At 38.1% G+C, this 27,349-nt stretch overlaps 2 protein-coding genes and 1 long non-coding RNA gene across 9 annotated transcripts in view; 1 reads left to right on the top strand and 2 right to left on the bottom strand.

Moving 5' to 3' along the window:
• The window catches only part of radil (Ras association and DIL domains), a 28,862-nt gene extending 16,479 nt beyond the window's left edge, over nucleotides 1–12,383 (bottom strand). For 2 of the 7 annotated variants that reach the window (XM_044113131.1, XM_044113134.1), the window contains exons 1-7: nucleotides 12,045–12,356; nucleotides 9,801–9,883; nucleotides 9,522–9,636; nucleotides 7,826–8,315; nucleotides 2,832–2,939; nucleotides 1,169–1,284; nucleotides 895–1,077 (exon numbers count right to left, since the gene is read on the bottom strand). In XM_044113131.1, the coding sequence (XP_043969066.1) occupies nucleotides 895–1,077; nucleotides 1,169–1,284; nucleotides 2,832–2,939; nucleotides 7,826–8,315; nucleotides 9,522–9,605 (981 nt within the window). In that variant the 5' untranslated portion in view covers nucleotides 9,606–9,636; nucleotides 9,801–9,883; nucleotides 12,045–12,356. Of the gene's footprint in view, nucleotides 1–894; nucleotides 1,078–1,168; nucleotides 1,285–2,831; nucleotides 2,940–7,825; nucleotides 8,316–9,521; nucleotides 9,637–9,800; nucleotides 9,884–11,599; nucleotides 11,814–12,044 lie in introns of those variants that run through there. The other 5 variants (XM_044113137.1, XM_044113138.1, XM_044113133.1 and 2 more) reach the window with 4 other exon arrangements.
• Nucleotides 12,384–12,400: 17 nt separating this feature from the next.
• Nucleotides 12,401–15,613, top strand: LOC122829003. Its single transcript, XR_006370313.1, has 3 exons — nucleotides 12,401–12,487; nucleotides 12,968–13,099; nucleotides 15,530–15,613. It is a non-coding gene; the product is annotated as an uncharacterized LOC122829003 (long non-coding RNA).
• On the bottom strand, nucleotides 13,346–25,515 carry LOC122829001 (monocyte to macrophage differentiation factor 2-like). Its single transcript, XM_044113140.1, has 7 exons — nucleotides 25,058–25,515; nucleotides 20,350–20,431; nucleotides 19,997–20,157; nucleotides 19,367–19,441; nucleotides 19,174–19,275; nucleotides 18,495–18,564; nucleotides 13,346–18,419 (listed from the first exon to the last, which is right to left on the bottom strand). The coding sequence occupies exons 1-7, from the start codon at nucleotides 25,069–25,071 to the stop codon at nucleotides 18,216–18,218; spliced, it is 708 nt and encodes a 235-aa protein (XP_043969075.1). The 5' UTR covers nucleotides 25,072–25,515; the 3' UTR covers nucleotides 13,346–18,215.
• Nucleotides 25,516–27,349: the final 1,834 nt, after the last annotated feature.

Genomic DNA, 27,349 nt, shown 5'->3' with positions numbered 1-27,349 from the left:
GGAGGAACTGCAGAGACTCACAGCTCTGGTGGGACAATCTCTTGAAAGGATCACTATGACTCATCCACTTGACCAGTCAGGCCTCTTAAGAAAGTTGGCAAGAAGAAAGTCATAATCCATAAAAGCCCCTTTTGCAGATTGCCATAAACAATGTAGGGATCACAGTAAATATTTTGAAGAAGGTGATCAAATCCGACTGAACTGGAACTTTTTTGGTCTAAATGCACTTTATATGAGGCAGAAAAACAGCACTGCATGTCACCCTGAACACAGTTCATGATAAACTGTGTTCAGTTTGGATGCAAACAAGGTGGTGGTGCCATCATGCAGAGTAGATTCTTTACTTCCACAGAACTGAATGCTGATCAGAGTTGAATTGGGAGAATGTTTTCTCAAAGAATTGTTTGTGAAAACATGTTAGCAGCAGAAGCCTTGAGACTTGGGAAAAAGTTCACTTTCCAGCAGGACAATGACCCTCCATATGGAATAGATTAGATGATACTAGAGAGGTGTCATTTACCAACAATCTGATCAAACTCAAAATCTATGTAAAGACTTGAAAACTGGTGTTTCTCCCCATCCAATTTGACTGAGCTTGAACAGGTTTGGAAAGAAAAAATTCAGTCACTATAAGAACAAAGGTGGTAGACGAGAACCCCACAAGACTGAGCAAAATGTAGTTCTGCTAAATGTTGACTTGACTTGGGCTTAATACAAATGTTTAAGCTAAATGTTTGTCACACCTTTATAAAAACTGAGAACTCCTTCCACTCCACAATCATGGTTAATTTTGTGTCTGTCTATAGCATAAAATCCTGGTAAAATACATTGAAGTCTGTATTGAGGCAAAATGAAAAAAAAAAATGGTATTATGAACATTTTCATTATCTTCACCTGCCGATTGAATCCTTGTAACAGAAGAAGATGGGGGGACTGGTAGAGAGAGTGCCTCACCCCTCCTGCTCCCTGACTGCCCTCTTCCTTCCTCCGGTTGCTGGAGGGTCCGTCACGTTCTCGACCCCTCAGTGGCCCTGGCAAGGTGGAATAATATCGTTTGGGCTCCTCTCCCACTCCAAGCTGCACATACAGAGAAATGTGTATGCATTTATGTTGTTTGGTGAATAACAGATAATCCATCATCCAAACTGGGTGTGAGCAAGGCCCCAACCTGATTAAGGCTTGTTTCGCTGAGGCTGCGGCAGAAGGACGAATTGCTGGAGCGGGGCAGGGTCAGTGTCCCCTTAGCCCTGTTCCTCTGGAGCTTCCGGGCCTGGGCATTAATATCTGTGAAGCGGCAGAGAGGAATAACAAGCATGAGATCAAGGAGAGAAGAGAAGGACAAGGAGGAGAACATGTAGAGAATAAAGTGAAAGGGAGAAAAAAGGATGGAAAGAGCAAAGAGGAAGCTTTCTTTGATTTGGCGTATTTTATTATTAACATGAATGCTGAACACATGTGTGACCCGACCAGATTTAAAATGCTTTCTTAGGGATTAGTGTCACATGTATAATAACTTAAGCATAAATAAAATAAAAATTTATGTGAATAAGTGGTAAAAGATGAAGCATCACAAGAAGCAGACAATGGTAAAGAATGTGCAACGGTGAACAACTCCCCATGAATCGAATACAGGCAATCTATGGCCAGGCTATGTAACACACACACGCATCCTAACACACTCTACAGTGGCTTGCAAAAGTATTCATACCCCTTGAACATTTCCATACTTTGTCACATCATATGTGAATTTAATATACCAATTTAATGTGAAAGACCACATTAAATTGGTATACAATTGTGAAGTAGAAAGAAAGTTAGACATTCTTATAAAATGTATATATATATATATATATAAATAAAAAACTGAAAAGTGTGGTGTGCAAATGTATTCGGCCCCTCTGAGTAAATACTTTGTGGAACCACGTTTAACTGTAATTCCAGCTGCAAGTCTTTAAGGGTTTGTCTGCCAGCTTTGAACATCTAATTACCTGAAGGTTTTGCCCATTCTTTGTAAAACACCTCAAGCTCAGTCAGATTAGATGGAGAGCATTTGTGAACAGCCGATGGGCTGCCATCTTATCATGGTGGAGGGGTTCGAGTGTCCCAGTGATCCTAGGAGCTATGCTGTCAGGGGCTTCATGCCCTGGAAGAGTGACCCAAGGCAGATGGGTCTTAGGTGAGGAATGACCCTCCACATGCAAAACACCAGGTTCAGGCATAAATAAATTCAATGATTGACTTTGTCGTCATCTCATCGGATATCTTGGACACTCGGGTGAAGAAAGGTGTGGAGCTGTCCAGTGGCCACTACCTAGTGGAGAGTTGGCTCTGGTGGTGGGGAAGGATGCCAATCAGACCCCAACGTATTATGAGGGTCTGCTGGGAATGTCTGGCAGAGTCTCCCAAGAGACTGAACTTTAACTCACACTTGTTCCAGTGTTCACATGTTCTGGTGTTACTTGGACTTCATGATGCTGCTTGCTCCCCAATATTCTCTTAATCAACCTTTGAGGTGTCACAGAACCGATGGATTTCTACTAACATTAGATTACACACAGGTGGACTCTATTTAGTCATGAGCAGAATAATAGGCTGAATACTTTTGTACACTACATTTTTATATTTGATAGAAATACTGACCTTTATATTTCATAGGAATGTAAATCGATTTATGTTTGTGGTTGAAATGTGATGAAATATGGAAAAGTTCAAGAGGTATGAAAACTTTTGCAAGCCACTGTATGTCACTGACTTATGGGGGGTGACAACGCAGGTAGAGGTGGTCTTCATGGAAATGACTGACAGCCACCCTACCTGAGGCCAGTCCCCACCTTTAGAGCTGGACTGTACCACCCGACCAGACCGCAGGGGGGAGCTCCTGTGTTTGCTCAGCCCAGACCGACCCATTAGAGCCGCCAAGAATTGAGGGGTTCTGGGCCCTACAGCAAGGTGGAAGGAGTTAGGAGGGAAGTAGGGGGCTGAGAAAACAACCCCACACCCAAACACCAAGCACAGAATTTACCCCCAAACACGCAAAACCTTTCACACAGCACATGCCACAAGACGTACATGCAGAAAGAAGTAGTAACATAAGCAGTTACTACAGCGAGATAGTGTGAGGTGTGGCAGAATTTTACTCAAATACCAAATTAGATGCCAAATTTATTTAAGCAAACACTAAAATCATGACGTTAATTTGTGCCAAATATATACGAGTACGTTTAATGAATGGCTATAGAGTCAGAGGAGCTGGACTCGTTCTTCTAAAGTTGCAGTCCACATGACTGAGGCTCTCATCCCAGATATTTTAAACCAGTTCATAAACAATGCCAACATTTGTCATGCCTGGAAATCAGTTTTGCTAACCCAGCTTTTAAAGACTCATTCCTGTTTTGCTCCACTTTACCACATCAGTCAAAAGTGTTTGAAAAGCATTTTAACAGGATTAAATCTAGTTTAAAAACTGGCCATGACTGTTCAACTGCAAGTCTAAAAGTCATAAATGAAACTTGTGCTGCAATTTTTATTAATTTAGCCAAGGCTTTTAATAACATGAAACACATGTGTTTCATTGACAAGCTTGGTTGGATTGCAGTTTCTGGTAAATGTATTTTCTGGATCTCCAAATATCTCGCTACCCTCATTTGTGAAATCACAGCATTTTTTTTCTCTCAGCTACTCATGTTATCAATGATGTTTTACATGGATCAATTCTTAGTACCACCATATTTAACATCAACATCATTAAGACAATGGCGTCATTAGTGTATCTCTATGTGGACGACACAGTTGTCCACTACAGTGGTTGATCCCCAGATACAGACAACTTCAGCTAAGTTTTAGTGGGCTCCAAGAGGACTTCTCCAAATAGCACCTATAGTTAAACATCTAGGAGATAAAACTCATGGGGTTTGATAAGATAGGCTGATAACCGTAAAAAAATGCTATTATTTGAACTTTTTTTTAATTAAAAAAAAAAGAGTAGAAAAAAATATGTTTTATCAACTTTAGTGGTGTTTATTGGAGAATAGGTAAACTCAAACCACAGCATCCCTCAGAATTACTTAACCCCCTGTCTCCCCTCCCCCCGTCCCTCCTCAGCTTGGAAATGATTTCCATTAATGCACAGTGTCAGCTTGCATTCCAACACCATCAAAGTGACAAGTAAAGCTGAAACCTAAACATTCACAGAAAAACTGCTCAGTTAACAGCAGAAGTCCCTGTGTGAGCATCACTTTGGCACAAATTAACTTTCACGGAACAAAACTACTGCAGATACTGTAAAGATACTGTAGAACATTTACTGCCAACCTGAGCAGGTTGGCAGTAAATGTTCTACAGTATCTTTAAATTGTGATCTCTTTTATTAAAGTGTATGTGAGAATAGACAATTCACACATGAACATGCACGCTCTCACATACACCAGAAATATATATAAAAAAACAAACAAACAAACAAACAAACAAAAACACAAAAGATAAAAACTGCTAACAGAACAAGAAAGAAGTCCAGGCTGGGTGAGTTTTCTAAAAGCTAAACCAGAGAGAAAAGGTTAGTGTGAAAATAAAAACATAAAAATGTGATAAGTGAACAGAAGTTTTTTCATAGAAAGCAATATTTGCTGTTATGTTATCGTTTGCTCTTTTCTTTGACAGCATTTAAAAAAAAGCAGATCACATTTCAGAATGTTAAACCAACATCTCACCTTAGAACAACAAAGTATTTTACATGATAATACTGACCATAGAATAAATGTTTTGAATGAATCCAACAACGACTGAATACAACCTACCAAATAAGATGTTTCCGTTTCATCCAGAAACAAACACAACTTTGTTCATACATAACAAAAATAATTCTAAATGATAAAAAAAACATTTATACATTTTGAAAACACTGATAATATAATGTACAGATTTAGGAAATTCTTGTACTCATTCTTAACTATGGCAAGTTTAGTTGTATGAGCTCATTTTGTTCCATCTGACTAATAAAAATTTTTTAGCAAACAGTGAAGGTTGGTGTTTTAATACTTTGTACCTTAAAAATTCATGAATCTGCCACATTAAAATAAATACACAGTTTAAAACATTGCCTTCATTGTTTATGCAGTGTTCAGAGAAATGAGGAAGCTGTTATCTGAAGGCAGCAGTCAGGTCTAAAAGCACCAGAGCAGCACAGTTCCACAAATCAGCATTTAGCAGAAGGTCATTAAAAACTCCTAAAACAGCTGATTCAGAACTATGAAATTGTTGCACTGAAACTTTGCCTAGATGCTATGTTCAAAGAAGACTCAAAAATAAACTGTGCCCAATAGCTCCATTAATGGAAGAGCACATGGAGACACCTTTGCCCTCAAAAATAACTTTGCTGAGCTCAGCTTAAAAAACAAACAAACCCAAAACAAAAACGCACATGCACACATCCACCAAAAGATCTGTTCAAACAACATTCTGGAGGATGCATAGAGAAATGAAACAAAGTAGGACTAGGTCATCAAGCCCCTTTTTTAACTTATCTTACTTTTCTAAAAGAGATCAAAGAGAAAGTTGTCCCTCCTCTCTGTCACATTAGTATCTGCATTACTCTGTAATCTCCAGCAACCCTCCCGACCCCATTAGGGACAAGGGTGAAAAAAAAAAATGGATGAATGGATGGATGGAAAATGTATAAACCTCCATCTCACCACATTCAACTCATTACTCAATTTATAAAGTTTTAAGAGAAACTAAATCATAGTGTTGTGATGACAGTCTGACATCCACAAGAACTTAAGAATAGCTTATAAGAAAACTGAATATTATATTACTGAGACTGAGCATGTATTTTTTATGCATTTTAATACAGCCAATATCAAAACTATTTTTACAGTAAATGTAGTCTAATTCTGACAGCAAATAGCATATAAAGCATGTTTTGTGCTTTAAAGCACCACTATCAAAACTGTTGAACATATAGGACAGACCCCAAAACACAATGCCTGGAAAAAAAATAAAAAATCTCTGAGCAACCTTGTACATTTCTCTTGTTTATTACTTTTTTATTCACATTTGAAGGAAAAGAAAACCCAAGTAAAGAGCAAAAAAAACTTGTAGAGGAATATTTCATTTATTAAAAGGAGAAGAAAGCGTTTCTTTTCTACACAACCTGGCTATGTGTGGAAAAGGAATAACCCCTGATAACCAGCATGCTGGGCACAACAACTGTCAGTGTTGACAATGATTGTCTTCAACATCGCTGTGGAGAAACATTAACTCATTCTTCTTTGTAGAATTGTCTTAACTTTCCAACGGTCGCACTCAGACTGTCAATTTCCAAAACCACACAAAAAACCTCATGAAAGCACACCCAGGGTCAGTACGACCCTGCTGCAGCGTGCACAAAAAAAACTTGTGGGGTATAAATGACCCCGTCTCTCAACAGAGGGCTGAACTACATTGAACTGTTTCAATCATTCATTTTGTTTATTTCTGCCAATCCAAGGTGGGCTTGTTTGTATGTTTTGCATCTTTGTCCTATTTAAGATCAGGAATCGATAGCATGACATTCTCATTCAGGAGAGCAGGATTCACAATTTTATCAAGTGTTTCAGGTTCAGTCAAATAAGATCATCACACAGCCACCACTATGAATGTGACTTCCTATATCAGACATTGTTTCACTAATGAATCTTGGTAGGCCACCTACTGGGAAGCTTCCTTTCTTCTTCCTTGATTTTTTTCCCCATTTGTAGGTAATGGCTCTTACTGTGCTGGAGCCAGGACACTGGCTAGGCTACTCCAAAATGCTATTATTAGCTATTACTACTTCCAGCCAAAAGTAGTAATAGCTAATGGTAGTTTTCACTGACATCTCAGAAGAGAGATATTAGTGAAAACAGTAAAAAAGAGACAAACCCCCAGCTCCAAATCTGACTTTGGGTATGAATAATTTTGGACTTAAGTATACAGTCTGTATACAACAAATTACAACTTCACATGGAAGTCGTTCTGTTTTCTGAAATTGTATTTTTCTGTATGGCCTGAAAAATATTTAGCTCAACCAGACAAACAAAAAAGAAAACAGTTAATCTGATTGCAGACTGACTCTCTGGCTGGCGCAGAAGTTGACATAGCAACCAGTACACCCTGGCACGCTTCATAAGAAATGTCGGTGTTGCTGGAAAGTATAACGTGTGACTGTGGCTAAAAATACTTGTCCTCCATCACAAAAAACCACCAGAACCATGCTTCTTGAATTTTTTTAAAGGGATCCAAGCAGGTGAATGTTAGAATATGCTCATACAAGAAGCAAACTTTAAAAGAAGTGAAAACAATTAGAAATAAAAGGTAAAATCCCAGTTACTGAAGAGACATGGATTTGCAAACATAGCATGCCTGTTGACTTTGTTGTATGGCATAGTGAAAAGTCAGTCTGTTTTCATTTAGTTTTTGCGTCACAAATAAAACAGGTACATTTTACTAAAATGGTAGATTTTCAGACAGAATTAAAAGAATTTAAAATATCAAAGTACTGAAGCAAGACTTAAGCTAACACTGAAGTTCCCACAAGATTCTGAAGAGACATCGACCAATGGGATGGTAGGATTTCAGAGCTCTACCTCTGTGTATGCGTGTGTGTGTTTTGTGTATTGATAACTCAAAACACACACACACTACTCTGACCCTGATTAAATATTCTCCTCACAGCACCTTTCTACAAAATCTTCACACACACACGCTGACTGCAGAAGAGCTAACGAGCTGTGCTTTTCTGCTGAGTTTGACATGTAAGAGAGAAGAGAATTAGACCAGCTGCTCTGTGTGTTTGTGTGTGTTTACTTACCAGCAGTGATGGTATCCTTCTCTTTGGCATTGAGTTCGTCCACCTCAGCTCTCCTGCGCAGCTCAAACCTGCGAGCATGTCCTTCTCGGGGCTTCCACAGCTCCTGGAGCAATAGCGGCTTCTCATTGTCCCCGAGCGCTCGCAGGCACTCAGTCCTCCATGCCCCACCCCCTTCAAGACGTCCGATCACATCACACAGCACATAGACACGGGCTGCATCCTTGTTGAGCGAGTACCGCTCCAGCGCTTCCTTCACGAGTTCCTGAGCACTAGAGCGGGGCGTGGCTAGGACACTCTTGTAGTTGGCACCGGCACAGATCTCATCCCCAAAGATCTTCAGCACCCCTGGGGCCGAGCTCTGAGTGGAGAGTTCGGCAGGGTCATCCGCTGGTCGCTCTGGGGGTTCAGTAGTGGAGCGCCGATCCCCTCGCGTGTTTGTCCCCGTCTCTGCTGGGACTCGGTCTCTGTAGCTCAGAGTGCGGTACAGAACCTAAAGAAGCATGTATTCAGTGAAGTACACATCATGAACTTGAAAGAACAAAATCACAAAACAAATATTGTAGTAAAAAGAAAACTTTTGGTTTCATGTAATATTCAATAGGAAAAATCAACAGATATCCATATTTTTTTCAAACTAATAAATAATTTTGAGTTTATTGCAAATTTTCAGCAATAATTTTCAAAAACATCGGGTGGTACATCAAATCCTGGAGGTAGTGTTTTAATGATTTCCATCTGTCATACACATTTTAGTGGAAGTACATGACTATGACTCTGTCAGAACCCCTGATTTCTCTGTTTCAGTGGATTTTGGATTTTGTTGGATGTTTTAACCACTGCTGTCTGTGTGAAGAGGAGAGCTGAGGAAAGCCAGGTTAGCCTTTCCAGGTCAGGACATTCACAGTAAGGGCAGCAAACAAAATACCACAGAAATTACTTTGTAGACTTTCTGCTTGTCAATATTAGTGAATGTTGTAAGATTTTGTATTTTGTTGTGGATTCTATTTTGTTAAATTCTACAATTCCATCTACAATTTACGTATGGTGAAATTTATAGGATCCTACTTTTTTTATTTTTTCCTCAAATTTTTCCTCAGATTTTTTTTTTATATGCATCATTGAGAAATTAGGTTTTCTCGATGGAATTTGGTCACACTCTAGTTTTGGGTTTGCCAAAATTATCAGTTAGAGAATGCCGTTATCACAGCATGACTTAACGTGATGACAAAATTTTTTATGACAATGATAAACAATATTTACCCATTCTTAGCACAGATGGACTCAAAATGCTTTGCAAGTAGTTTTCCTAACAACTTTCACAGATGGTGTGGGACACTTGTATCTGAATTACTTTAGACACAATTAATTACCATTAAGTGACATCATGCACTTAATGCATGATGTTAAGTGCATTAATAGCTACTCTGAAGTAGCTATTAAGTTATTAGATGAATAACTGTGCTTTTGCTGAATATTGTCTAATTAAAATAAATTAATCTGCTGTAAATAATTTAATCCTGACATTTATCAAAGCTTTAGAGAGCTTTGTAGTCTTTAACCAATGGAAAGCTAATTAAACCAAAACAATCCTTTTGTATGACAGTAGAAGCAGCTATACCTTATTCATTTATTTTATCACAGTTATTTATCTTCTAGCAAGAAATCAGATTATATGGGAGAAGCGATGTTTACATACCTGTGTAAAGGTTCTGCTCTGGCGCTTCAGGCGGCTCTTGGATGGCAGGGACATGCTGGCCCCAGAGGAAGAACCATAGAACATGATGATGTTGTTGGCCTCACGAACTCCAAATCTGACAGATAAAACAGGAGCTGATGGATGTGATGATTATCGCAGCTATCTTCACTAGTTGTGAAGATATTTATTGTATAGTAAGCCCTGTACTGTGCAAAATGAATTCATCCTGATGGTAATGTGATAAACCACAAAAAAGTTTTTGTAAGATGAGAAATGTACCTTGACGTTAAGTATTATCACTTCTTATGCAGCAGGATGAAGGTCAGACGATTTGCATTTCATTTTCACTGTCACCTTTCACTCTGAAAAAATTCAAGTATATGGCATAGTTACATCAAAGTATCCCAGCAGTAATTCTAAACATTAAGGTATTCTTCAGGTTTCTTCAGAGTCACAGAAGTACCAATTGAATTTCTGCTATTTTAAATAGCAAGCTGGAGTATTCTGACACTTATGAACTGGGGATAAATGACTTTATCAAGGTTAAGTTTATAACTCAAAAATAAGCAAAATTAAGTAAATGTTAATAACAAAACTATGGAAGTTTTGGGGTTCGGCACAAAAACTATAAAAACATCAGCATAGAAGGGAATTTTATGTTTAACTCCTCTCCAGATCATAGAGATGTCACTGCAGCTGTGAAATGTGATGGCCAGAGGTTATATAGTGGGGTCAAAGAGCAACAGACAGAGAACAGGGGGCCAAATCTGACACATCATTAGTATTTATGTGGCCCTCTTGACCAGTGGTTCCCCACCCTGAAAGCAGACAGGTTTCTCCTTGCTGCCACACACCTCATTTAAATTAATGGGTGATTAGTAGGCTTCTGCAGCACTTGATATCAAATGGAAAAAGTCATACAATCATTGGAATCAGGTGTTCATTTAAAACTTGATGAACAGTGGACTTTTAACCACCCTGCATTAAAATATCACTACATTCTTTTGGTTTTCAGATAAGTACTATTAACATAGCATTATGATGGTAGAAAAACCATGATCAATTTTAAAATGATCCATGTGGTCTATGTTACTATTATATTGTGTTTCTGAAGACCTCTATTCTAGTTTGACAGAAAGGACTTTATTAGACCATTGCAGCATTGAGGGGATTAGAGAAACTGATAAAGAAACAAAGGTATTGCAATCAAGTCCATATTAGCTTACTTTACTGATGAATTTTAACTTAACAACAAAAATTAACTTCAGTTTTGGCATATATTTAAGTCACACAATATTCAAAACAAGTACATCATGAAAATACATTTTGTCTGTCAAGGGGGCTGGTCTATTAAAAAAAAAAAATCTAGTCCAAGTCAGGATTTAAATTAAATTGAGATGCAGTGCTCATGATTAGAAAGTCTCTCAATTGTGTCTAAAATAAAAACAATTCTGAAAAGAAGAGCAAGGAAAAAATTAATATGGAGCAATGTTAAAGAATTACCATGTGTAATTAATAACAGCACAATGGCAGTTCTTGTCATTAAGGGTGATACAACAATTATTAGGTTTAGGGGCGTGTAAATGTTTTCTACATTTACACGTTTTAGATGTTCTCCTGATTTAACACACCTCACATCAAATCACTGATATATTACAAGAACTTTGTAGAACTTTATGACATGCTGAGGAGGTAATTCAGTTGTATTGGAGAACAGACAAAAATATTCAGGACACCTTTTTTGCAGCTCTTTATTTATCAAGTTGCCACCCGATCTATTTGCACCAAAATGTTGCACCTCCTTCAAACACTTGAACACTTGAAATTCTTTTTTTTGTTTCAATATTAGTAGGTCAGCCTAAATAGATGATGTTGCAGACTTAAGAAGTGCTGGGATAACGTGACTATTTTAAATGCCGCCTAATCCACAATAATCTGGCCACTTGGCTGCAGTTAAATCAATCCCAGGAAACCCCTCCTTCGTCTACTCACAGTAAGAAAAACTATTGAGTAGGCTCCATGTTTTACAATGATATATTTGAGACCCACTTGGTAACAATGTTTCACAGGCTACTGACCTGCTGCCTGCCCTTGTATTCACCACCAGAAGGTCAGGATTTAACCGTGCACACCCACCACTATCAGGGAGAGATAAAACTGTGGAGCTCGACTTGTGTCTGTCCCGATATTCAGTGTAAGTCCGTCTGTTTACCACTTCGGAGTCGCTGGTCGTCAGTAGCAACCGCCTTAGCAACAAAAGGCAGGAGAAAATCCTCAGAAATTAATCCGCTGAGGAGTCTGCAGGCGCGGCCTCTGACCGTCAGCAGGTGTGCTTAATGACTGTACTCCGGCTCATTTTATACAATTATTATGTAATTAGTATAAATACCACCCGACACATAGAAACGTATATGAATGATTTATCTTTTTAAATTAATTAGGTTAGCTGGTGGAAAAGTTGAGTGCTTCAGCAGCGCACTCCCCTGGGAGCTCTCTGTGTGTCTGTTGCCTCAAAGTACTCACGTTGTCTGCAGTGCGTGGCTCCATGGTGCTGCCGGGGAATCCTTGGCTTCTCTCGCAATCCCTCTCTCCCCCCCACAAAGACAGAAAATCCCCAGAAAAAATGGATGGGGGATATACAGACGCTGCTGCACCGTTCCCACCGTCGCCTCTCCGTCTCGAGTTCCCTTCCACATTCCCGAGACGACCCCGCTAAGTTGGACAACAGACAGACGCGGTGGGTCCCCGTTCCCTTGCGTACATCCCCGCCGCGCCGAGTGCCCAGCAATGCCCACAGCCCAATGGTAACCGCATTCCTACATCCACAACGCCTCGCGGCCGAAACGAGACGGAAAGAACCGAGCTCTGCTCGTCACCAAAATACACCTGCTTAAGTTTAAAGCGACGAAAAGGGCTCCCTCTGGCGGACACTTCATTACTCTCTCCGTCTTCAATGCAACAAGCAGGTTGAAAACCCTTCATCAGGGTAGAAATTAATGAAAATTATTATTGAGTAGGTTTACTGGAGAGACTGTTTAGCATTTGGAAAGAACAAATAATGTTAAAAATAATCTAAGTCACAGCCTACCAATTTACAGTGATCTTAAACTTTGCCTAATTGTTAAATCTTCAATTTCTGTCTAGAGCCGTCTGGTGAAAGAGAGAGTAAGCACTTTACTCAAGCTAATCAGTAATTATCTGAGACACAAATAAAATCAAATTCTTTGTTTATGATCAACAGATTTTGCGGCATTGCAGTTGCTCTATATGTGGCTAATGGCCCTTTGATGCAGTCTCAAATTTAATTTACTTATGGGTATTACAAACTTCCTTTACTTTGAAGTTAATTATGATACAATTATGATACGGTTAACGAGTAAAGTTGTGGAAAAGTTCAAAGCTGTTTTAAATGGTAAGACAATATCCCATCTTGGAATATGTTGCAGACAACTGAAAACGGAAAGGATATGGCACATCTATAAACCTGCTAAGCCATGACTGTCCAAAAACCTACTGTCCAAAACTCAGGACAGAAAAGCATGGTGGACATAGAAGATCAACACTAAAGCATTGAAAATGTATGTTTACAGATGCTCTCCAACCAATTGCCCTGAGCTATTTGACAAAGACGAACAGGCAAATGTATGTAAACGTGCAAAGCTGGTAAAAGGCATAGCCTGTCTCCAAAGTCCTGCAGCTGTAAATACAGTACAAGTTTAAAAAATACACACAAAGATAGAGACAAACAAAGGTTTCACATCAAAGTGCAGCAAAGGAGAAAAAAATGTTTAAAACCATTTAAAGGAAGAGTTCAACAATGGAGTGCATGAAAAAGCATTTTTATTATAACAGAGATAGAAAAGATAAAAGCATTGTTAGCATCAAATCGGCTTATCACAGCACAGAAAAGCACCAGATACAATAACAAAACTGAAAACTATAGAACCATGAATGTGGGAAAATACTTTAGCTTTCCTGGAACAGGAAGAGATCAGCAGCAGGACTAAAAACACTAAGCAGCTTCATAATCACAAAGAGTCTATAAATAATACTAACAGATATGCCGTAAAGATTTTGGAATTTATACAAAGTCATATGTGCACTACATCTCTAAAAAAGACAAATACTGTAAGCAAGATAAAGACAGAAAAGTAAAAATAATTAAACTGCTTATGGAAGTAGAGTTAATACTGGATATGATAAAGTACAATACAACACTTAGTTGTTCGATGTATCTTGAAGGCGTCAATAAACACAGAATGCAAATACAAGCTGTTTGGTAATCATGAATATGGTTCAAATTAGCATCAGTTAAGTATCTTTGCTTCATTTAGACATATTCAGATCTACAATAAACATTAATATCCCACTCATCTGTAGTGATGCGTTTGTAATCCTGAAGATTTGTTGTTAATTTTAGACCAGTTCATCTTTCTGAAATATCTACAGCTCAAAAAAAGGAAGAAAACAATTGTTTGAGATTTACAGTTAGAAGTTGCTCAATCTTCTTTCAAATGATTCAATTCACATTACGTTCTTGTAAATTGCTTCTTTTTAAAAAAATCAAAAACGGAGGTAAATGTTTGAACACAGAAATGCGCTTTAATTAAACTTGCAGGGTAAGATTTGTTTAGTATTTGGCTTGGCTTCATGCATTACTTAATGTTGTCAGAATGATTTACTTTGCTATAAACAGATTATGTATCATACGGAACACAATTTGAGATTCTTTCTGACTGTCTGTGAAAGCACTGGTAATATCCATACTTCAAAATTAAAAAATAATGTGACTAATGGATGTCAGCAGGGTTGATCACAGTGTATCCTTGTACAAACTGAAACATTTTCAAGAGCCATATTTTGATTCACAGAGTCTTACACATATATTGGGATCCCTGGTAAAGATAAATTAATGATATTAAAAATAAGTAAGCAGTAGCATCACCTTACACTGAAAAACCAAGTGGAGATTTTTTACCTATTCACTGTGTGTGGTTCTAATAGCCTAAAACACACTTTTCTACTTTCTGTCTCAATAGAATAGAAAACGTAATGCCATGGAAAACGAATGCTCAGGCAACATGTTGCAATGCATTTGACACTGGAGCGCGCACAATGAGATTACCAGGCTGCCACAGATACATGTGGACGTGTCGCTTCACATGAGCACCACAGCTCCCAAACACCATGCATCCTGTATCTGAGGGGTGCACCAAACACATTTTTCTGCCCAATCATGATTACCGATATTTAAAAAAGCCTGACTTGCCAAATACAACTTTGTCCAATACCAATTTCTTATTGGGAGAAAAAAATCTGTCTGAAAAACCATTAAATATAGCAAGAAAGTACCTATGCTGGCAACAAGTAGTGACTATTGTTAACAGTACACATGCAGATCTGAACTGTTGATCAGACCTGTCAGTCCTTCCTCTCTTACAGCAGAGCAAAAGGTGACAGTAGATAGGTAGATAAGATTAATGGATAAGAGCAGTTTTCTATTTAGGTTTCAGTTGATCGCTGATTTTCCAAAATTAAGGAAATTGAGGACAATTTATCGGTGCACCCTATTTGACACACAATGGAATTGACATCTTCGTATACTTTCTGATTAATTCGGCCAACAATTATTTGACTGCTTATAGATTACTGAAAATTCAATTTTGCCTTGTTTAGCTGATCTATACATTTGAGAAATAGCAACATATGGCATCACAATGCAGCAGAACCAACTGCATTTCCCACCATTAATCAATCCTAATGTACATGCACTACTTATAACAGCTGTGCATCAAATGCAACACCCAAACTTCAAATACGTGATAGCCAGGACTTGATGTTTTATAAAAAGCTCTGGCATTTTTTCACATTAAGACTTTCATACCATGCATTTGCAATACACCACCATAGGGAACAATGTGACAAGTTTAAGGTAAACCTAGATCTTCATCCAGGATTGTAATCCAGGATATTAACGTTATTCTTTTTTATTACTGCCCGGACTGTAGGTATGAGCAAGAATCACATAACTTAGCAGAATGACGTTACCCTGCTTTTTACATCATCTTCCAAAGAGAAACTTCTTTGACATTTATACCACAGAGAAAAGGAAGTCATGGACATCTACTTCAAATTTTAACCCTCTTTGCTTAATAAAGTAAGTATACATTGTAACCTTACTTATTCCTCGCTGAATGTGTTTGATCGCATTCAAATGTAGATTTTTCTGGATATAATGATGTGAGATTATGCTACTAAGATGAAACATTAATTTATTTTAAGGCTTTTTACATGTTTTTACCAGAGGCAACATTGTGTTGAAACTTGATTTTAGCTGTTTGATACCAAGCTTCCTAGCTCCTTTATATCATACCTCAGTTATTGTATGAACAGTAACCATCATGTAAAACTTGTAGAAAACATTTGGGAGTAAGCAAGTGGAGCTGTGGTGACAACCAGACAAAATACAAACAATTGATGCAGGTTGGAGGTCCTTTAAATTGGCTGTAAAATCCTGAGTGACAAACAACTGTTGAAACATGATCCACATCAGTTGCTTTTTTAAATACCTTTAAATGTTAAATTTCTTGACCCTTTAGGTCCTCCTGCCACATTCATCGAAGTGTATAAGCTTGTTTGGCAAGCAGAGTTAAAGACTTTTAGCAAATATAGATACTTGGGTTCAAGCTATTTATATGTAAACACTGACAACCATGTGTTTTGGATTAATGGGTGTAAGATAGTAAAAGATACAAACAACTACACCCGGTAAGTAATAGACACACACACGCGCACCCACGTGTACACACACACTCCTGAGATGCCTTAATATTGGGGCAGATTGTTCAAGAGTACTATAGCTTCAGTTTCCTTTCGGATAAGACGTATTGTTTAATCATGGTAGCGTGTGCTAACAGTTACGGCAGTAATTCAGCCTTCTGGCAGTGCTGATTCATTGTGGTTTCAGACAAAGTATGTCACTAGTTTTCACGTATTTTCAACACTACAATCACAGCACAGGAAAATATAATCTCTGTATAAATGATACTGATGACATTCGTCTTTGCAAAATCTAACCAACAACACAAAACTATCAGTATTCAGTAAATATACTACATAATCAGGTACCAAATAATTGTGGATGTATACAAGTCTGTAAGGCTGCAACCACAAATGTATGCTATATGTACAATAATAAATTTGTCTATTCATCCTTATTTTGACAATTACTGTAAGTCACTAAAAAAAGAAAAACTACTGATAAAAATAACAGTAATATGTGATATACAAATCTAGAGTGGAAGTAAGAACTACTCGTGTTTATCAGGTGTAAATTATGATTACAATAATTGCTAAATCTGCGATGATAGCCAGAGGCAGCTAACTGTAAACATTGTCTTCCTCTTGACATTAAGACAATGTCGTGAATTCAGACTCTTAACACTGAATCTGGACGTGCACCACAGAGAGAAAAACCTCCAATACTAGTAACTAACCCCTGATCACTGGAATAAAATCAAATTGCTGGAAAATACAGTGAACCAAAGTGGGGGATTCTAGCTGTGTCCAAGTTTACAAAGCTGCCTCAGAATAATCACAACAAGGTGTCTCTGCTATTGTTTTTTTTTTTTTTTTCATGAAAGATCTAATTTGTTGTATAATCTAATGCCGGTTAGTGGTATCTGACATCTTTTATTATTATTCCAGGCTGTGACGTTGTAAGATTTACCCAACTTTTAATTAACATTGTCTCAACATTGTATCCTTGGGAGACAGCGGGGATAAATCTCAAATGAAGAAATCCTTGAGAAAAGCATAAGGCTTTCCAAGCAGCTGGAAATCAATTCCAATGACCAATTTATGTTTTTACCCGAGGCTTCACCTCTGACTTTGTAGCAGGATCGCCAGCAAAATTGGGCTGAGTTGTCTCATCTCCAACATCATTTGAACTTTACTGGAATGTTTTAATCCTACTTTTAATGCTAAGGTTATTATGATCCTACTGTGCTATTATCTTTTAGCAGTAAGTCTTTCTCTGCTGTTTTCTTAACTAATCAACAGCATGAAAGAATATAAGTAATGGGGTTAATTGTTGAGAAAACAGCATATTGTCGGGTGTGATATTCTGCACTCTATATTTCTTAGTGGCGACATTGGTGCTCAAAGGTATAAAACCTTTTCTATTGGTGACTGTGAGTAGGTCAAACTGAGGTTCTGAAGCATATAGATCAAGCACATATTACTTGATTTTCCAGTAATATGTGTAGTTTGGAGGTGTATGCACTTCTCTCTAGCTGGAAACTTTTTTCCATAAAGAGTCTAGCAAACGTAGATTTGAATGTGCAAAGCACAATTGTTTGTATTTTCTAGCTGCCTGATAAGACTGCTTTTGTTGCAGCAGTAGAAATTCGTGCTGTCAGATGAAATAAGATGGCACCAGAGTGGGAGGCTTGCTGTTTGCTGTTGCCTGTGATTTGTTCATTTGTGCTGCTTGTGCAGCAAAAGTAAGACTGCCAGCTTTTGAAGGCGATTTCTTGATAATATATGAGCTTTGTGAGTTTATCAGAAAGGCCCAAATGTATTGGTAGTTTTCCAATCAAGTTCTCCCTTATTTGAAACAAGCCTTGAACTTGGACACAGCTCTCCAGAGCAGCTTAATCACAGGAGTTTATGCCTGTGAAGTCATCACTGATGTCATCTGGAGGTCTGGACCTGCCTGGGAGTCTGGGCGTAGAGGTACTTCCAGATGGCGTAGTAATGTATGGCTGCTCCCACAGCTACAAAAAGATGCCAGATGGCATGGGCGAATGGGACGATGCCATCACTTTTGAAGAAGACTATACCAAGACAGTAGCAGGCTCCACCGACCAGCAGCTCACACAACCCGGACTGCTCCGGCTAGTGGGAAGCATGAGGGATTAAGGTGTTGAAATACAGCACAGCGCAATGCATGCATTACACGAGTGACCTCACCATTGAGAAAATGACCAGAGCAGGAAAAACTCCCATCACTGTATAGCAGATCAACTCCATGAGTTTATACCTGAAAGAGAAAATAAATATAAAAACAGATTTTTATTCTTAGACGTGTGGTAGCAACTGCCAAAAGCTGATGCAAACTTATTGAACGATTACATGAAGATTGAAACAAAAAAGCAGTAGTTTTGTAATAGCTTAAGTAATTAGTTATCAAAATTTGGGTCAGGACTTCCTGTGGGTTAGGGTTAATTAATCAATAGACTGGCATAGAGTCATCCAGAACATGGTAATCTAAATTGTGCACATAGAAGCCAACTGGTCTTCTTCTTAAAGATGTTCAATTAGATTTAATCTTTCTATCATCTACTCTTCAGCTCTGACTTGCTTGTTATTTTAAGTGTTTCTTTTTTGTTTTGTTTTTGTAACTCACACCACTAGTTTGCCTGTTTTGGTCACATGTCCAAAACAGGCAGACCCAGTAGCTCACATGTTCCAACTGTCCCATAAGCGACTTAAATTTGCAATGCCTACATTTATATAATGAAAGAACTGATGCAGCATTAATTATTATTACTAGCTGTGGTAATATTGTCCACATTTAAAGCATGACCGATCTGTTGTGTGGACAGAAAGCCAGACTGAATTAAGTAAAGGTGTCAGTGTGGGAACAGACCTCTCATGATAGAAGAAGACATAGGTGGTTCCAAAAGACGCCATGACCCAAACCAGCCAGCGCATGTGACATGCCCATGGACCCAGCTCCCGAAGGTTTAGCCTATAGGAGGGAAGCACCAACAGCTGCAAACTGGGTTCCTATGTAATCATATTTACATTCTCTCACACAGACAGCAAGCCAGTATGTTTACCATGGAGCATAAGAGGCTGCGATGAAGAAGTAGATTACCATCCTGTCACACATGTGGAAACACTGCTCCACAGAACTGAAAAACAGAATATTTTTTGTATTTATATTTTTATGCAATCTCAGGCATAAAATCACTTTAATATGTCTTGTAAAAGTATTCAACATTGTCTGATACACAGACAGACAGACAGACAGACAGACAGACAGACAGACAGACAGACAGACAGACAGACAGACAGACAGACAGACAGACAGACAGACAGACAGATAGATAGATAGATAGATAGATAGATAGATAGATAGATAGATAGATAGATAGATAGATAGATAGATAGATAGATAGATAGATAGATAGATAGATAGATAGATAGATAGATAGATAGATAGATAGAAACTTTATTAAAGAATAATTTTTGTTTAAAAGACATTGACACCTCAGTCCTACAGTCCTTCTGTTATGACCACATTCTCATGAGGATTTGTAGTGACAGACCAACACAAAGTAATGCATGTATAATTGTTAAGTCCAATGAAAATCATGCATAGCTTTTAAATTTTTTTTAAAACAAAAAGCTGGTGTATAGAAGTTGGAGTGATATTTCTCCAATGCTGTGTAAATGTGTCTTGGTACCGAAGGTGGCTTTTCTTCCAGGCCACAGTGTGGAACAGAGTGGAGATGATGAAGAGTGAACTGAGCCCCGCCCCATAGACCCAGGCTGACAGCCGCTCCCATTGGTCCTCTGACTCGTAGTGCAACAGTGAGCTGCCCAGCAGGCTGGGGATTATCCACATCTAAACCAATTTAGAACATAAATAACACATTACATTTCAGAGGATGATACACAAACTAGATGGATGAAAACACAATTGTGCAAGCAATAATGGCACAACTTTTAAAACTAATTACAGTATGAGTGTCCTGCTTTATCTTTAAGATTCTTACAGATCAGTTTATATGTGATGTGTGTGTGTGTGCATACTGACCGCATGCGTGGCACAGTTGGCAGCATGCTCATAGTCTGTGGGCTGGTATCGCTTGTTAGGAGGAACACGGTTGTTCATAAACCTGTAAATGATCAAATATCAACAAAATTTAAAACATTGTATTTCTTCTTTAAGCTAAAATCTAAGACAGTTGCTTCTATAAAAAGAATAAACAAATAAAAACAAGTAAGCAAAAATCTTTGGATTCATGGATATCATGAATCACAAGATTCATGATGTCCAAAAACTAAAAGAACACAAAGTAAACAAGTCAAAATAAAAGTAATAATAGAAATTAAATGTAATTAAATAAACATCAAATAAAATTAAAGGCTACCCAAAGACAGGCACAACTAGATGAGACTCTCCATCAGATATTAGGATCAGCAAAATTATTTCGTTTTGCTAAATACCAAAATGATGAGAGAAGATCTTAAAATCAAGTTTAAATTAGTATCTGGAAGAACTGCCTGTATTACTTGGGCTAGATGCAATTGTCACTCTCTGAGAGCGGCACTGCATTCTTTACAAGTTAATGATTGATTTAGATCAGAAGCTCTGACTTTAGATGAGAAACTGTTGGTAAATTATGAGCATAAACTAATTAATGTTTAATATGCATGAGCTGAAGGTTGACCTGCTTCTCATGAACGCTGAACCTGTAAAATGCTGCATGTATCTCATAGCTGTCCATAACTCCCCACCTCCACTCTTTCCTTTTGCTTAGCAACGCTACATCATGCTTCAACTTGTTGTCATGGCTGCAGTTGCATGGCAACAGTGGGTATCCACGGTCCCGTCTGGACCAGACGTTTGACCCTATGATTCCTTTTATAAATAGTTCACTCGGAGAAGCTCCCGCATGCCACACGTCCACTGCAGACACACACATTAACACTGATTGGTGTCTCTGAGCACGACTGCAAAGAAGAAAAGGAGGTAACCCTCAGTGATGTCACTGTTGTCATGGTAACTGCAGAGCAGGGATTGTCTTTTTCTTTAACAGAGAACTCCTCGTTTATTTCTTGTCCCTTGCCAGTTTCTGTCGTGTCTTGACTTTCTTCCTGATTAAATAACATGCAGAACCTAATGCACATAAATCCAAATCACGCAAACACACATGCACACACACACACGCCCATGCTCTTATGTTGCATCTTCCAGAAGCAGATTTCGTAAGAGACCTAGATTTGTCATTTTCTCACACAAACACCCACCTATAAGAGCGGTGAGATCCAAAACACAAGCTGCTGTCAAAAAAAGAACATCCTCGGCTTTAGCTCGTTTGTCTCATATGGGGACTGGAAAAACTTCAGTCACAGAAAGAGTCTAGAGTTAAAGGTCTCACAGCAGCTTTTTTTAAAAAGAACACAAAACATTATCTGTATTTAGTATATTTCGGGGAAGGAGCATTTCTTCTGGCAATCTCCCAATAAGACATGTTTGAGATATCTATTTTATGACACTTTGGACACAGCACCTAGTTTGAGCTTTCTGTCCTGAGGCTCGCGTTTTTTTCCTTTAACCGAATTATCATTTTAAATTTTCCTGTGTAATTTGGAGACCCGGAAACAAACAAACAATGTGATGAAAACAGGTGAACCTTTGGAGAAGTCCAGGGTGCCTCAACAATGTTTATAGAGCCAAAAGGGAAAATCACTCATTTTCTCCCTCTCCCTTTGTAAAGGAAAGTATTTTTAGCAGTATTTTTTTCACTTAATTGAGAGAAGGACCATTATGGTCCTTCTCTCCTAGATAGTAAATGATCTGCACTTGAATAGTTCTATATCAAGTCTGAGGATTCCAAAGTCTGTAATCAGTCATTCACCCATTTACATACTGATGGTTGTAAGTTACACTGTAGTCACAGCTGCTGTGGAGCAGACCAACAGAGGTGAGGCTGCCATTCAGTTGGCAACAGGTCATCTGACCACAACCACCAGCAAACCTGGCAACCCACCAGATGAACCCCCATCACCCGAGCCACTGCCACCCCAAAATATGCTAAATATAAAGTTCCGTGTCTGCTTTAAATTCACACTATGTACATGTTTGGACTGTTGTACAGTACTGAGATGCAAAGTGGAAGTGGTTTCCTCCCACACAATGGACACACAAACTGCTCGGAGACAAACAACTGCAGGATGGAAACAGAAGTGAAAAATGTACCTATTGTATCACAAATATGTAAAAGATGTGAATCATCCCATCTTTTCAGTTTCCCCTCTGTTGGGCTCTCTTTAGTAGAGCTGCTGTTTTTAGAGTGACACTCATTCAGAGATATTAATAATAACTGACCCAGCCCAGAAACTCACAGTCCTGTCCCAAATAAAGAGATTCCTCTATCCAGAGGGCACCTCTCTCTTTAGTGTCAGTCTGTATTCTGTGTTCCTGTTCTCAGCCCAGTAGGCCTGGCTGGGTTATAATAACTTTATTACATTTGCTGACAATTAGCAGACTACAGGCTATGGGCCAGGCATAAAGACTCAGTGAGTGGATAGAGAGGAACTGCAGTATAAAGCTGATCAAAAACATCAGGATTCAAATCTTTATTAGACTGAGAAATATTCATTAGATGTAAAATGCATAAAAAATATTTGACCAAGTACATTACTACCTTTGTTGACTGACTCTTACAAAACAAAAATGTGTAAAAGATTCACAAAGATGATTTTTAAGAATCTAAAATAATCTTTTGCAGCATCTTTATTAATGTTTAATTTATGTCATTCTGTTTTGTAGTGTCTGTTTCTCAGGTTTTGTCTCAGGCTCCTGCCTGCTGAGCTTAACGGTCAATTAGTCTATCTGGTTCTGATGGAACTTTCTTTCTGCTAAGGGGCTGTTGTTTCTTTCCACTTTCAACACAAGCTTGCTCAGGATGTAGAAACTCATCAGAGATAACAACATGGTTATCTTGTTAATTGATTGTATTGTAATTTATTGAGATGCGTCTGTGTCCAGGATTTTAAAGAGTAAAGAAGAGATTGATCAGTAAAGCTTTGTGAATGGATATTTACAGATTGAAAAGTGCTGACAATAATGGAGCTAATGTTTGTCTTAATTTTGTGTCAAACAATAAATAAAATACAGAACATTGTGGAACAGTGCTGTGTAGTACATCAATTGCCCTCTTACAGATTTCTTCTGTTTTAGCTGCTTTTTTTCTGATGCTCACATCCATCCATCCATCCATCCATCCATCCATTTGTTTTTATAAAAGCTCTCCTGACCCCATGTGAAAAACTAAATTATCTTTAAACCTGATAAATTAATCCACCCCTGGTGCCAACAACCTGTTAAATCAGAGGTGGACTTTCTAATATGTTTTGGATTATTGCCCTGGAGTATGATCCTAGTATTTGAGTTTAAAGGGTTGCCTTCCAGGTCTCTGCATTGTTTGAAAATTAACCCGACAGACTCACGTTCAGCTGATTAGTATAATCAACCAATGAGGCAGCACAAGTTAGACTACCTCGTTAACTTCCTCCACCTTTGAGGATGTACTTAATTTTCATACAAATTGAGATAACATATTTCTATGGGATTAAAGGAACTATTACAAACTGATCACATTCCTTTTCAGGATTTTCAGGGCAAAGCAGCCCCAGACCAAAACTCTTCTACCACTGAACTTGATGTTCTTTTCCTAAAGTGTTTTATTACTTCACACCAGAGGTAACATATGCACACATTCCAAAGCATTATACATTTGTCTTCTTAGTCCACACTATATTTTCCCAGTCTTAGGGGTTTTCAAGGTTTTATTAGACAATGTGGGTTTTTTTCTCTTTTATTTAGGGGTGAGGGGAGGCTCTCCCATGGATGCAAGTTTAACCACGTCTCCTTATTGTTGAATCATAAACCGCTGTGACAGAGGCATGTGAGGCCTGCAGAGCTCTAGATTTTGTTCTGGATCCTTTCAGAATTTATGGTGGTTGGTGCAGCTTTGGAGTAGTTTTACTGGGCTGGAAACTCCTAAGAAAATTCCCCTCTTTTTCATGTTTTCTCCAAGTTCAAAGGCCTTAGAAATGGCTTTATAATTCATTCCAGATTAATAGATGTCAGACACGTTGTTTCTTTTCTGTTCTTTGCTTTCTTTAGATTGCGGCATGATGTATTGCCTTTTGTGATCTTTTAGCCTATTTTTGATTTAAGTTTTTAATGCCTGCCCTTTTACCTGGCTGGTTTGGATAGCTTTAATCCCATCCATCCAACCATTTTCAAACACGTTTATCCCTACTGGGGTTGTGAGGGGTGCTAGGGCCTATCTCCAGCAGTCAATGGGCGAGAGGTGAGTTACACCCTGGACAGGTCATCGGTCTATCACAGGGGAGCTGTTATCCTTTCTTATATTAACAAATAACTTCAAATCTGTGTTTTGTATTCACTCTGGGTATTTTTTTTATTAAAATTTGTCTGATTATCTGAAACATGCAGGTCTGACAACAAACCAAAACCTTAATTAATCTATAAGAGGAAAATACTTTCTCACAGTACTATATGTTGAGTGAAGTGCGTAAATACATCTGGTTTCGGAGAGAATGGTTCTGAGATTAAATATTGAGTTGTTCGCTCATCCCAGCATCCTCCTCATCATCACCAATAGGAAACAATTAGCTGTATACATGCACTACTCAAGTATTTGTTTAAATAAAATTGAATTCATACTGCCAGTAGGTTATAATGTTACGCAAAGCTTCATACCTACCTTACAAGATTCATTTACAGTGAAAATAAGCAACAGTTGACGGCAGACAGTAGGATTAAAAGCCTGTATTTCCGCAGAGTGTCGGTCGATAGAAAAACTGCTGCTGATGTGATGCAATCTCTTCAGCTGAGATTGCAAAAGCGAGATTTAACGCAACGCAACCAGCCGCCGCGTTTCACTGGCACCGTCCTCCCGTCATCTCAGACGGACGCATCCCGACCCGCAGCTGCCTGTAACAGGGTCTGCTCCGGAAGTGTGGGCGGCGGGAAGCGGCTGGACGAGACCTGCTCTGTCAGTGGTATTTCTGCTGCTGCTACTGAACCTCTAATGTGTCTGCAAACCACCGCTTCATATCGTCATCACGACTCAATGAGGAAGGCTGTTTAAAAAAAAAAAAATATCTCAAGGCTGCCACATCATTTTCAGAGGTTCTGATTCATAGCTGAGGAAATTCTGAATGCAGTTCCTGGTCGCGCCACTAGATGGATGTGCAGGCACATAGAGCGGGATTAGATTGTTGTCAAATTCAAATTAATGTTTATACGATTTTTATGAATTTGTACAATGTATAGTTAATGTAAAACTTACGTGTTTGTTAAATGAAGAGTGTTTTTCTGTTTTAATTGATAGCTCTACACACAGTAGTGCGTAATTGTGAGGAGAAAGAGTTTCCAAAATTTAAGTGTGGCATTTACATTTACAGTAATACCTCTAAATAAAATCCAGTGCAACAAGCTGCCTTCTGATTTAGAAGTCATTAAATCAATAAATATAGAGTTATGTGTAATTTAAGTTTAATATAAAATATAACTGCTTTATGCATGGAGTCTGCAAATTCTCCCCATCAAATCCTCGGTTCTAAACAGGTTCTCCAACTTCCTTCAACTTAGATGTAACTTGCCTAACATGGAACCCATGAAACAAAGAAATCCCTATTCTATATGTAAGACCAGTTGAGTTCTGGACCAGAGTCCACTGGTCCAGTACTGAAATGAGCTGTCCAGTGATTTCAGTAATAGGCTATGACATGGCCAACAGTGTTAAATGACGTGCTGAGGTCCAATAGAACCAGCACTGTGGTTCTTCCAAAGTCTGTGTTTATGTGGATGTCATTGAACACTTTGAATAGGACAGTTTCAGTTGTTAAAATTATTTTTTTTTTTTCTGTAGTTGTTATGTCTGGTCATAGCACTGATATTGGATTTAGTAGATGTGAAGACTAACCCTCTAATTTATTTTAATTTTTTCTGCAAAAAAGAAAAAAAGGACAAATTCATTGCAGTCTGTGTTTGATTGGAGTTCACGTGGTACAATCAGAGGAGGGATTGTGAGCCTGTCATTTGTGGCAAATAAAGCCTGAGCATTGTTTTTTTTTTTTTTTTTTTTTTTATGATTTCTGCAAAGAACATTTTCCTTTCCCTTTAGTGTAGAGTGATAACTTTCTGTGTAGATTGTTAAATAAACGTTAAATTGAGTTTTAGATAATTTATGTTTGGCTCTATGAGAACGTTTTCTTGCAGATGCAACTATTTCCACATATCTCCACAGAGACATGTACCTACCGGACACAACCTGAATGAAAATGATTTACCAACACATCTACTGGGTCACAACATGCAGGCAAAGTGGAAGAATAAATTTGATTAAAAGTTTTGGCTGTGTTGTCTGTGAAAGAATGCTTTCTAATAGTAGCTGTTTTGCCAAATGAGTACATTAAAAGAGATTGTACTTTTAAAGATTGTACTTTACAATGTAAAGTACATGATCAGACAGAGCAACTTCAGACCTTGGAAGTATTCACACCCTTATTGATAATTGAATCCAGAATGTGTCCTTGATTGTGGGTTGGCTGTGTAACATGTTGAAAGAAACTACCTGAGGCAGTCAGTCATGATTATCAATGTGAAGTTAGTTGGCCATGCAAAGTCAAAAGACATTCAAGAATTTTTAATAATGTATGAATAAATATTTAGGTTAATTTTTGTATGTTTTTGACCTGTTATATAAAATATGAAAAGAGTGGATAAGCAAAAAGTTATCAAAAAGTCAAATTTGAGCACCATTTAATTGTAGCCCTTACAATTCACAATGTCCTATTTTGTCATGCAATCCTTCAAAACATGAAAACTAGACCAGCAAGATACTTATTTCATTTAATCTCTAATGATATCTAAAATACTGAACACAACTAAAACCATAACCTCAAACCTATATGGTGGAATAGAATGAAATATAAATGAAAAGCTGTAAAATTCTTGTAAAAAGCTGTTCATACACAGAGACACACACTAG

The sequence above is a fragment of the Gambusia affinis genome, linkage group LG04 (genome assembly GCF_019740435.1).
Source record: "Gambusia affinis linkage group LG04, SWU_Gaff_1.0, whole genome shotgun sequence".
Taxonomy (NCBI): Eukaryota; Metazoa; Chordata; class Actinopteri; order Cyprinodontiformes; family Poeciliidae; genus Gambusia; species Gambusia affinis.
Note: the sequence above shows the minus strand (reverse complement) of the source record. Positions and strands in the feature narration are given on the sequence as shown.

Excerpts from the sequence above, each read along its gene's own strand:
- LOC122829001 (XM_044113140.1), bottom strand. Across the intron at positions 20,158-20,349 it reads CCAACTGTGCCACGCATGCG|ATGTGGATAATCCCCAGCCT; the intron begins GTCAGTATGCAC and ends AAATTGGTTTAG. Across the intron at positions 19,276-19,366 it reads GCAGCCTCTTATGCTCCATG|GCTAAACCTTCGGGAGCTGG; the intron begins GTAAACATACTG and ends TCCCTCCTATAG.